This window comes from Protopterus annectens, chromosome 6.part0 (genome assembly GCF_019279795.1).
Source record: "Protopterus annectens isolate FY-2018-M chromosome 6.part0, PAN1.0, whole genome shotgun sequence".
NCBI lineage: Eukaryota > Metazoa > Chordata > Ceratodontiformes > Protopteridae > Protopterus > Protopterus annectens.
Genome location: NC_056737.1, coordinates 1,405,590,627 through 1,405,602,885, shown reverse-complemented (window position 1 = coordinate 1,405,602,885; position 12,259 = coordinate 1,405,590,627). Strand labels below are relative to the sequence as shown.

Below are 12,259 nucleotides of genomic sequence, written 5' to 3'. Positions count from 1 at the left end.
TGTGTTATTAATAATCAGGTGTTTAGAATCTCTCTGTACAGGCCTAAACTCCTTTCGTGATATAGTAATGCACTCTCTGATGGACAGCATGAAGCTTAACAGACATCCGCATAATCCAGTGGTTTCACTTCCTCTTTCCTCGATTGGAGTACCAATAATTGTGAAGTAAAACTTTATCCAAAAAAGCTGATTCTTGAAATTTCTTTTTCTCCTATTATAACCTCATTTATTTATTTTGTGCTAGACTCACCTCCACCCATAGTTCTAAAAAAATGTAAATAAAAATGGACAGCCCTCTGTGATGCTTTTAGTGCTTCCTGAAATATTCAGATGATGCACGGTTTATGTTGTAGTTATAGATTCAAAATAAAGTACCCTTGTACACATTGGCAGCTTCCATTAGGAAGCCCAGTGCAAAACATAGGTAATTCCATGACACTGTTAAGTATATTTCCATGTGTATGGCTAGAAAGTATGCAGGCTTACCTCATTCTTCTTCCTTAAAAGTAGAAAATACCTTTTAAAAATGGTCCTCCATTGAGTGCCCCTTAATAAAATCTATTGGGTCTTTACATTAGTTGCCATGCTTTATTCATTCTGTGAACCCACACCACCCCCTTTAACCTAGATTCTTACAAGTTGGTTTAACAGTGAGGTTGAAATGTAACACTTCTCATCACGTTTCCCATTCCTTGCTTTTGTATCAGTACATTTACAGAACACAACATAAATGTATCGTCTTCTTTATTCCTTTTTACAAATCTTTTAGTCATGAAGTCAAGCCTTTGAAACCCACCTGACATAATTCTATATAAGGTCAGTGGTGTTTCCCAAGCATGAATTCTCCCTTTTCTTGCCTTCACAGTTGTCTTCATTCTCATTCTTTCATTCTTTCTTTTCAACCCTTGTATCCCCCATCCACCTACCGATTGACTTACATTTCTTTTTTCCTCTTTATCCTTTCAAACCAGTATTAAATATTTGCTACACTGCTGCACTAGTCTATGTATTGGACATTGAAATCTCCATAGCATTTATTGGTTGTTCTGCTGTACAGTGTTCCTTTTAACAATTTACATTTAATGTAGTTGTCCTTTCTGTATTCTTTCTTGTTGTAATAGAATTACTCTGGGTGAAAATGTCTAATTACAATTTATTTTCTTGATGTGCACTTTCTCAAGATAAGCCTAAAACAAGTCCCCTGTGATCAGTGCCCTATCCCTGTAAATAAATTAAAATGAAATAAAAAGTGGCAAACTCTTGGATTCTATAAAAGCATTTTTTGTTAAAACATAGGGAACATTTTTGGGCCTTAGCTCTTCACCATTCCATAAAAATGAATAGCCAGATCAGCCTAGTTTTTCCTGCGTTTATATATCACAGCAAATTGTAATTACACGTTTGCTTTCCTTTAGTTTTAAAAGGGGTACCATACTAAATGTACTCTTTTTAACAGTTATCTATCACATTAGACTTGAAGCCTGTTTTACTGTCTTGCTTCTTATTTTAATAAAACAGTGGCATGACTAGCACCCTGATGTTTGCTTCTTGCATTTGAAGGTGATGAAATTTAACTGAAAATGATGGTCTTGACTACACTTTACAGTACACAGTCAGAGAATTTGTTATCCCATTTTAAAATTTCTTCTATGTTCTGATATTTTGCATCTAACCTGCCTTTCATGTTTCAGCATATATTGTTAGATGAAGAACATTTAAATAACTCTGTGTGTACATGTATGTGTATTGTTTTCATAACTGAATGCAAACACATCCACTTTATTATCGTTAACACACAGCAGCATTGTCCATTTGAAATATGTTCCTTGAGTATTGAAGTGATTGTACACTGAATCTTTCTCCAAGTATCTTGGATCTAGTGTACATCATTTATGGGCATGGATCACATACTGATGTTGATGTGGTATCCCCAGGTGGAATACCTCATTGATTGCCCCCCCCCTTCTTTAACACTTATGTCATATGCGTTTGTACTATCCTGACTTCTAAACTGTTGTGGCACATGAAGATGTTTGTATCCTGCTTGTAGTAGTTACAAGCCTAAGGTTTTTTCTGCACTGTCTTCTAGCCATTTATTAATCTTATAGGTTATTACTAGACAGTTGCTCCAGCAGACGATTAAAGCCTGTCTGATGGAAATCCCATTGTTTTTTTCCTCCGTCTACAAGGGACTGAACACACAACCCAGGGATGATTTTTTTTTTTGCTTGACCCCCTCCACAGCTCATCTCTCCCAGGCTCCCCCCATGAGCCCATTCGTTCCCTGGAGTGATAGTCTTAAAGGCTTATAATCAGATAAGGATACACCAAAGAGTAGCGACCCAATACAAAGGGGATGCTGGTAGTGAGAAGTCTTTTAGAGGAAACCATGCCAGCAACGCTTACTGTGTAAGCTCTCTCAACCAGACAGTTTGCTATCTAGTGGGCTATACAGGTGTAATATTCAGGCTAGTAAGCTTTTTAATAGTACTGGGGTGTGTGAGATAGTGTCAGAGAACTTAGCTGGATCCAGGTACGCAGTGTGCACTGTCTGGCCATTATGCAGTACTAAAGAAGTTCACTATATTCATTAGAGAGGACCAACCCACACTTTGCAAAGCCAAACTGATATGATTTGAGGGAATGCTGAGTAAAGATCTCATTTTTTATAATATACTGCATGACATTGCAAGTCATACTGATAAGACTAATTGGCCTGTAGTACCAAGAATCAGTTGTGAGGACACTAGAGTCATGATTTTCCAAGCTTCTGGTATGTACCATGTGCAGATGCTAAAAGATTTAGAAAGGAATTGCTGAGGCTATATTTTAGTATGTTGTCTGAACTCCTAGAAGTACTGTTTTTGGTTTTGGAGGGAACATTTAGAACCCAATAAGAAGTAAGTATTGAGGCAGACTGGGACTGTGGAGCAGGGGGAAGGAGGGAAAGGTTTGAACTAAATTTGTTGGTGTTTTACGAACATCCTCTGGATCTCAGAGTAGATTGTGCTGTTTACATTTGATGACCAGAAATGTCCAACTGGCATGCACTGGGTTTCATTATGATTTCCAGGGAAGCAATTTCCAGAAACCTTAAAGTATATAAATAATTAGACACTAAGAACATCATTGAGACATTATCAAATATAGCATGCAGTAAGATTCAGAAAAGTGTGACGATGTACACTGTATGAACACAGTAAATGCTTATTTGGTGTAGTACCTAATGGTAAGATTATCTGATAACATGAAGATGTGTGCACAGGTTTCACATTAAAGTGTTGTATGAGAAAACACCTTAAGTCATAAATGTGGTCAGTAACTACTGTAAAACCATCAACTGTATACAAATTTATGGGACTTCATTGACTTACCGAAAGCTGATTGCTGTAAGCATTAAGTGGAGATTAACAGTAGATAATTGAACACCTTCTGAGAGAAATGCCTTAGCACTGTACAGCCTAACTAGGTACTGGTTGGATTCAGCATTGCGTATTTTTTTCTTGAGCTTAACTTCCTCAGTAAGTGACTTATCAGAAAGGGTTAAGGAAGGCAGTGTTTTGACAAAATGTATGTACTAGAATGATCTTTGTTTAGATTGGTTATGCTATGTTAAAATGACAGTGGTTTTTTTTTTTTTTATACGTGAGAAAAACATAGTTTTGCTCATAGTTTTAAGATGAAGTCCCATAGCTTTAAGCCGCAACTACAGTTAACCAGTCAGTTTGCAGTTTGACGTTGACAGTGGCAACTGTATTCTATACAGGAAAGACTGTATAGTCATCAGCATATTGTACCAGTTCTTAGTGACAGTGTCATTCACAAAGATTTATTTATCTGTCTGTTTATTGGGATGGTTCAACTGGCCCCTGCAAGATCATTTTCAGTGGAGGCCTGTCCCAGAGAGAAAAGTTTCACAAAAGATTACACATTATTAAAACAGACTAAAAATAGCAAATACGAGTGGTTTCTGTACAAAGCCATGAGGGTCTCCAGCACTAAAAAGCATAGGCTAAAAGATGACCTCATTCCATCTTATCAGTTGATGTTTTTCTTCCAGATAGCCTTTGAATTACTTAGTGGTGTTGAGAGAAAAGCCATAGCTGCTTATGGTTATGGGAGCATTGTATGAATTGCAGCAGTATATGTTGTGAAGAGGTCCAAAAGTTTGTTCATAATGCAGTTGATCAGGCATGCAGTCTACAACATCTGGTAGGGCATTATCAATACTGTGGCTAGGCTTGATACCGTATTATAAATTTTAGATGAGTTTGTATTTGCTTAGATGTTGAAATACTTGTGACTAAATGCATTTTGGCAGAATGATTGTGATGTTCCCCCTTTGTGTAGGTCTATAGTCAATGTAGATTTCCACATACTAAGAGCAAGGCCCTCTTTGCTAGACCAGTTAACACTTGCCAGAACTTGGAGAACCTCTTAAGGTAGGATGCTGTTTGAAAGTGATCAGCTTACTGAAGAATTTATATATTAAATATGATGTAGTTGTTGACAGAGCAGAGTCAGGACAACTTTGTAGAGGAGAAGAGAAGTGATTAGTCAATTTGGAAGTCTTTTTTGCTAGTTAGAATTTTCTTTTTTCCTTGATTACAGACCTCACACATTTTTCATTTCAGCTTTTAGTTTGGTATTTGAGATGGATCAGGCATAGTTTCTTTGAGACTACATAGTCTGTGTTAGGGACTGTGATGTAGGGCAGGCTTTTAAGTCTACTATGTCTTTTGTTCAAGAGGACCATGCTGTTTAAAAAAGTCATAGCCACTGAACTGAAATAATGCACAGCAATGCCATCAAATGCCAGCTGGTATAGTGTGCTGCAGTTTTCATAGTGCAGAATTTTACTGAAATGTTTAGCATCAGCATTCCTTATAATTTTGGAGCTACAAAAATCTATGCAGCCTTTGGGTTTTTGTATGACCCCACACAATAAAGATAGTAATGTGGTGACTTACAGGAATCCAGTTATGATTGTTATATTAATTTATTTAAGCCTTAAGTTGTTTCATATTCTAAACAAGATGGTAATCTGCACAACCTGTTATACTGTCCCATAAGGTTATATTCTTCTTGTGGAGGGTCATCATTTTTGGCATGTGTAGTCTTACTGTCAGTAGGCTTTAAAAACAAGTAGTACGGCATTTGATTTCTTACATTATCTGATGTCTGAAAATCACACTGTATCCATATCATAGCTGTATTTAAGGCCTATGTCCAGATACATTTTATTCAGATATTGTGCAAAATCTAATATTTGTTATGTGGTACCTGTTCATGGGAGCCATGTTGTCATGTGCTCTTCAGCTGCATTTTAAAATGTTGCATATGTAAAAATTATACTTGTATATTGTCAACATATTAGTAAGCTGGAGCTTGCTTTGTTGCAGGTACTGTACTGTATTGTGAGACTGAGCAGCTCAAAGAAGAGAGAGAGGGAGAATGTCATGTTTTGTTGAGAAACTCTCTCCTGTCTGAATCTATGCAGCCTTGGAGGAAGGCTATATGGAGATTTGGGATAGGAGGCATCTAGTCCCCACGGGAGGTGAAATTTTTAATATTAGATCCTTATCCACAGCCTAATTACATCAGTGACGTGTTTGCACAGTGCTATACTATCAACAAATAGGTCATCATCTTTAAAATATATATAGTCCTGCTAACCTGGACATAGTAAGTAAGCATAAATGGGAGCCACTTCGGCTACCATAGCAGCCCCTGACATTGGATGGTATGACTAACTGCAATATAAAAAATTATTTGCTAAAAGAAATTCAATTAGACTAACACATATATCTGTAAAATTTGCTGAGATTTTTTATGTACATAGTGTCATTCTGATGTATTTTAATTTTGTGTCCCAGAGAATTGATATGTCTAGATATTTAATGCCCTCACTTAAAAAAAAGTAATTGTTTTCAAGTAAATATATATGGAATATGATATTTCAGTGTACACACAAAACCTCAATCCTCAAATCATCAATTTGAAAAGATTGAAATTCATAGTACTGCAAAACATTTGCCCTGCAACCCCCACTTTCCCTGCTGCTTATATATACCAACTCTGTCACACTACAACAGTGGGAAGGGTAAAACCCCACTTCCTGCTGTACAGTGATCTCTCACAGCCAACTACTGTCATTCTTCTAAATTCTGATATTTTGATCTGAAATGCTGCCAGCAAACAAATTTGACATGCCGAGCATTCACTAAAACAAATGTATCTATATATATAATATGATGGTATAACGAACAACGTTTTAGCTGTATCTTAGTTTATTATCTAGAAGAATTGATAATGGCTATGTTAATCATCCATGTTCTAAATTAATAGGTCTTATTGTGGTTTTTGATTTATCTTTTACAGTGTTTCAGGTAAGCCTTCAATTACTGGCATTTCAAGATAGGTTTACAGTAAAAAAATTCATAAAGGCCTTCCATGATAAGACCCATAAATAAATAATACTGCTGCATTATTACTTATCTGTGTGTTTTATCTTGGAAGACCTGTCAAATTCACCTTTGTAAATTAGACAAGTTTGGATGCATTTACTCAAAATGTGCAGTGTCCTACATCGTTCCCCCATCATACCTCTCAATCTCTTAGTGCAAGAAATCTGGACAAAGCCTAAAATAATGGAAATACAAAGGCCCTAAAATAGAGACAGAATTTAAATATTGCTCTCTCTAACTTGGAAAGTTGCTAGAATAACATGATTTGTGTTAGCATGCATGTGTCTGAAGCTCATATATATGTCATTATTTAGTGACTTCAGTCCTCAATGATTTTCCAGAAAACAACACATTTTATGAGAAACAGACCGGAACTGTGGAGCTAAATCTGGACAGTTGAGAGGTATATGCCTTCTACCAGTTTGAAACTGGTAAAGCAGTTGATTCATCAAAAGCTGATTTACCAACAACCAAATGCTGCTCATGTATTGTTTTATAGAAAGGACTACTGAAGGCCTATATCACCGAGTCATTTTGTTTTAACCATTACTTTATGGCTTTTAAATATGGTTATTTTTGTAAGATATCTTAGCATTAGCAACCATTTTATTTATTTTTCCTTTCGTTACTTTTTAAATGTTTGTATTTGTTACAGCTTCTGTCTTAATATCATCATCATATTTATTTAGACACATGTGACGAGATGGGTCAAATTCATTACATACAGAAATTACACTTTCTTCTTGAGGGATCATTCATTTCTGGTGTTTATTGCTAAGTTTCTGTCTTCCTTATATTTGCCTTTAGGAATGTTTCTCTTAAATTTGTCTGTTAATTTGTACCTTAAAGAATATTTTCATGTTCACAGATTCACTGATTTTCTTTACCCAATGATTTTTTTCTTACCTGCACTGCTGCATCTTAGGACTACAGATTCAGCCCAGAGAAACACTCCAACTATAATCTGCTTTATAGTAGTGTAATGTTTTCTTCTGTTAAAGATATGCTGTAGGTGAGTTTGCAGTCCTTCAAGTTGCCTTTAGGTAGGTGTGTGTGCACACTGTGCAGTAGGCTGGTGTCATACCCAAGAATTGTTACTCTGCCTTCTGCTCACCGAATGCTAGGCTGGACCGTGGTTCTCCTGTTACCTTGAATTGGATTAAACAAGTATCAAATGGATGAATGAATGAATTAATTGATTAATTAATAAAAATACTAATAACTCCTTCCTTTCACAACTTCTTCTGTGTTTCTGTAGGACTTACCTCCAGGAACAAATGATTCTTTTAATTAACTTTTTAATTTTGTCAAACTATACGTAGTGACAAGTGAAAAGTGCGTTGGACAGTAGTACTGTGATTAGCAAATGTACTCTTTTGGACAAATATCCTTTGAAATGGATTTTCGCTGTACTTTTGGGAGGAAAGACAATATTACATTTGTGAGTTGTAAATTAATATTTCAAATCTGTAACTTCAAACTTCACAGGAAAAGTAAGACAATAAAGAATAACAGTATGAAGAGTCCTCGAGATGCTGACGTTAGTAAGAGATCCAGTAAATGCAGCAGATGTTAACATGAAGGTGGTGAGGTATAGAACACGTTTAGCATACCTGTGAAATATGCTGCTTTCAAAACAAAGTTTTTCTAGGTTTAGGCCATTAATTTTCTCGGCCTTGCCTTTTTCTTTTAAAAGTCAGTATATCTGCTTCTGTGCTTGGACCTATTTATGCTCATGACATTAAACCTTTGTTTCTGTAACATTAAACAATAAAAGCATACGTGTTAAGACTTTTTTTGGCTTCCCCTCAAGCATTAAGTCTTTAGGTATACCAGTGAGCATTTGCTGTGAGACTGTACTGAGAAATACATGAGTTCCTTTTGTAAGTAGAATTAAATCCTGGAAATGCTGAATATGCTAATTAAGTGGTTATGCTTTATAAAGTGTAATGCTAAATATTTTTAAATTTTTAGTAGGTTGCAAGAGTCTTGCTGGTTTCCCTTTTTGTTCCATCTTAGGATGCTACTGAATCAGTTTTGAGAGGTATCCTGAAAGAAAAAAATGTATTTTATTCTGATGCCATTGAGAATGTATTTATTCTGTTTTTTATATGACAGTTGAAACAACCATGGCTACTTTGAAGCAACTCACTATTTATTTAGAGACGGTTATATGGATTTCAGGGGTACTGCTGCTTCCTTTCCCCCACAGGGTGTAACTACAGAGCTAACTCCAGGAGCTATAGTTTATTGCATTAATACACTTGGTATAGTTGATGTATCTTATGTTGCTCATTAGAAATACGTCATTGTGTTTCAAGTCAGTAACAGTCATGAAATCCATTTTTTTAATAGGAGAATCTCTACCAGTAAAGTTGTTGTTCTGGGCTATGGCTTGCTGTCAGCCGATGCACGGATGTTAGTCGATGCTTTGTACAGACAGAACTTCCAGGTGGTTGTGGTTGATGAATCTCACTACATGAAGTCAAGAAATGCCACCAGGAGCAAACTACTGGTACCAGTAGTGCAGAAGGCAAAACGTGCCATTCTTCTGACAGGGACACCTGCACTGGGAAGGCCTGAAGAGGTAATATATGAATATATTGCATTTTCACTCATTATTATATAATGACACAGCAGATGGCATTTCTTTGCAGAAATTAGAATGTGAAAACAATGTCTGCAGATGCATTTTATGTCCGTTTATACTACTAATAATGCAAAGCTATATGATATTCTCTTAATTTAAATAGTATTATTGTATTTACTCTTTTATTAATCAGTTCCCCTGGGCCTTGCCTGTAAAAGGTCAAGTTTGATCAGTCCCTTATCCTAGTTAGCATACAGAAATAAATAAAAATAACTTTGAGTACAAGTTGGTTTTGCCAAGATGGGAATGCATTGAGTCATCAGCGGCATGCTGTTTATTCCTGAGGTAGAGTGGAGTTGAGTATCCACTGGGAGTTTGTCCTGTGCTGGAAATGAGTCTACTGTTTTCGTCTTTTATGGGGAAGTGCCCAGTTGGATGCCAGTGTATCTTTCATAGAAGCATGAGCATTTGGATTATTCCATTGTACAACATTAATAAGAAAGTTACGAGAAGTGGCAGAATAAATGCATCACATGCTTAGTAGAAGTGAACTACAAGGCTACATAACTTCAGCTATCTCCCAACTTGGAAGAGAATAAAAGGGTCATTTGGGAAGGGCTGCTTTCAGCTCTACTTATCAGCAGGTAGGAATGCCCAAAATATTGAGGAGAACTCCTGTGTTAAAACAATTAACCAGATAGGACATTAACAGTGTATGTTCAAACTATAAGATAGATGGAGCAAGTTGCAGCCTGAGGCTGATCTTCACCAGAGAAAACTATTTTCACACACTTTTTTTTTTTGAGACATTTGGTATCCTTTCCGCTGTTGAGACTGTCATGAACGATTCATTTTTACCACCTTTTGACCAGCCTTTTGGGGTGTATATTTCACAACACAGACATGGGAACAGTCAGTGCATATTCATATCCACTTTGTTGGTTAGGGTTGGAGGCTTGCTATTTTTGTATTGCGCGTGCACACACACACACACACACACACACACACACACACACACACACACACACACACACACACACACACACACACACACACACACACACACACACACACACACACAGTCATGGGCTGACAATGTTATATCCAGGAGTTAAATTAATTTATCCTGGTAGATGACCTTAGATAGTCAAAGTTCAAGATCTCTAGGATAGCTCAAAATCTTGATAACCTGAATTGTTCATGCAGAATCTTTTCTGCTCATTGCATTCCATTCTTAGATGTTTCGAACATGTTTGCTTTTTCTTTCTACTGGGCAAGTCAGCCATACTTTTCATTTTCCCTCTGCTGTATAGAGGGGTATATATTACCTTATCGAAAAGCCAGAATATTGAATGGCTTTTCATCGAACCGGAAAAGTCGAAAGCTGAAAATAGAGAAAACAAGAATAAGCAAATTCTTTCCCTGGGAAAGAAATCGTTAGCCCTACCACCAACTACACACTAATCTAAACATAAAGTGGGGGGCTTCACCCCGCCACACCCCCAATGTGGGGGGCTGTGCCCCCACCACCTTAACTAAATATACCATCTTTGCGATCATACTACAGTGGGAAAAAGGGCAAACTCACAAGGATGGCGAAGTGTTTTTTTTTTTTCCCAGGGAAAGAATTTGCTCATTCGCTTCTTCGCTATTTTCAACTTTCGACTTTTCTGGTTCGATAAAAAGCCATTTGATATTACGGCTTTTCGATAAGGTAATAGGAACCCCTTTATTGAGCACTGGTGCAACATCATTTTGGAGGAGGAATATAATTTTTTAAGTTAGTTTGAACTAGGGGGATGCTTTTCAGTTATGACCTTGTTACAGAAGATGTAAAAATAAACCCAGCATTTACATTAAGAAAATATTACACAATTCAACAATCCGTGTGTAGGTACAGTGCTGCACTGGTCAAACAAATGCATTTGGATAGTTGTTGTTCATTTATACTTTTTGTTCCATTACCTGCCTACCATCAAAACTCCCCAGTTGGACTGAAGCTCAATTTTCAGAGCCTGGAGGGGGTCATTTAAGCAGCATGAGTTGCTTGTGTACTGACTGGCATCCTGGCAATGTTATTTATTAAGACTAAACCCTCCTCTGCGTTATGGGGAACAACATGTTACATGCATCAATGGGGGATGCACACCACCGTGCTCTCTGCAAGTGCATTCTTCTGTGTACTTGCTTAGTGAAGGCTACTGTCAGTTGGTATTTTGGTTTACCAAGTGATATCTCCAGGCCTCTGGCTCACCCTCTTCCTCTGAAGAACTGCTACAGCTGGCTCTGCACCCTTCTGCCACCTAGGATGGGCAAAGCCATCTTCCGTACCATTTTTGTATCTGAGCATCTAATCAAACTCAGTTCGCCTGGATTGTCCTTAGGATTTCATCTCTGTGTGTCACCAGGCTGTCTTAACAAACATTGACATGTTAGTGCTGAATAATCAAAAGACACTCAAGTCCAAGACAATCATATTTAACACTTAATTAGATCAAAAGGGAAGTTGTTTATTTAGACAGCTGCGCACAGTATTTATGAGCTGTTTGTTAATGTAACTAATTTAAATGTTTTAAGTTTGTGTTTATGGTGGCCTGAAATCACTTTGAAGTGTGTATCACATTTTGGTCTCCTAGATAATGAATGGTTTAGTAAAGAATAATAAGACATAGCTAGAGCTGAGAAGGGTGAAAGAGATGAAGTTAGGTAATTGTAGACAATGGGTGAATGTTTTATTTTTGAAAAAAGGACTGAAAGTAGGAAAATGCTTCATGTAGAGAATTTTTGTTTAATAAAGAAGCTAGTAAACAGTACCTTTGTGGAATTATTAAAATATTTGCTTTAGAGAGGTAAGATGTTGATTGAGGAATGGTGTTTTAAGAAAAAAAATAGTTAACAGAATCTAAAGCCTACTTTAGTTCTTGAAGGACCCTGGAGCTAAAGTAGGGCGCTTATATTCTAATACTGGCATAAAAGCACTGTTTGCAGTGGTGGCTTTTGCTTCAGGTTTTAATAAGTGAGAAATGTTGTGTCTGATATTTAAGATATCCTTAATTTTATAAATTGCAGAACTGAGTTGGGAAATGAAGGTATTTTGTTAACCAGTCTTAAAACTCTAAATATTTGATGTGTTGCATCTGACTGTAAAGTCCCCCACACAGCAGACCAATTCTGAAGAACCTGCAACAGATGTTTGGTTATG

At 36.8% G+C, this 12,259-nt stretch overlaps 1 protein-coding gene across 1 annotated transcript in view; it reads left to right on the top strand.

The window, feature by feature from the left end:
• ZRANB3 (zinc finger RANBP2-type containing 3) overlaps positions 1 to 12,259 on the top strand; it is a 2,104,294-nt gene that overhangs the window by 1,044,914 nt on the left and 1,047,121 nt on the right. The window contains exon 5 of the mRNA XM_044074946.1: positions 8,823 to 9,054. Within this exon, the coding sequence (XP_043930881.1) occupies positions 8,823 to 9,054 (232 nt within the window). The remainder of the gene's footprint in view (positions 1 to 8,822; positions 9,055 to 12,259) is intronic.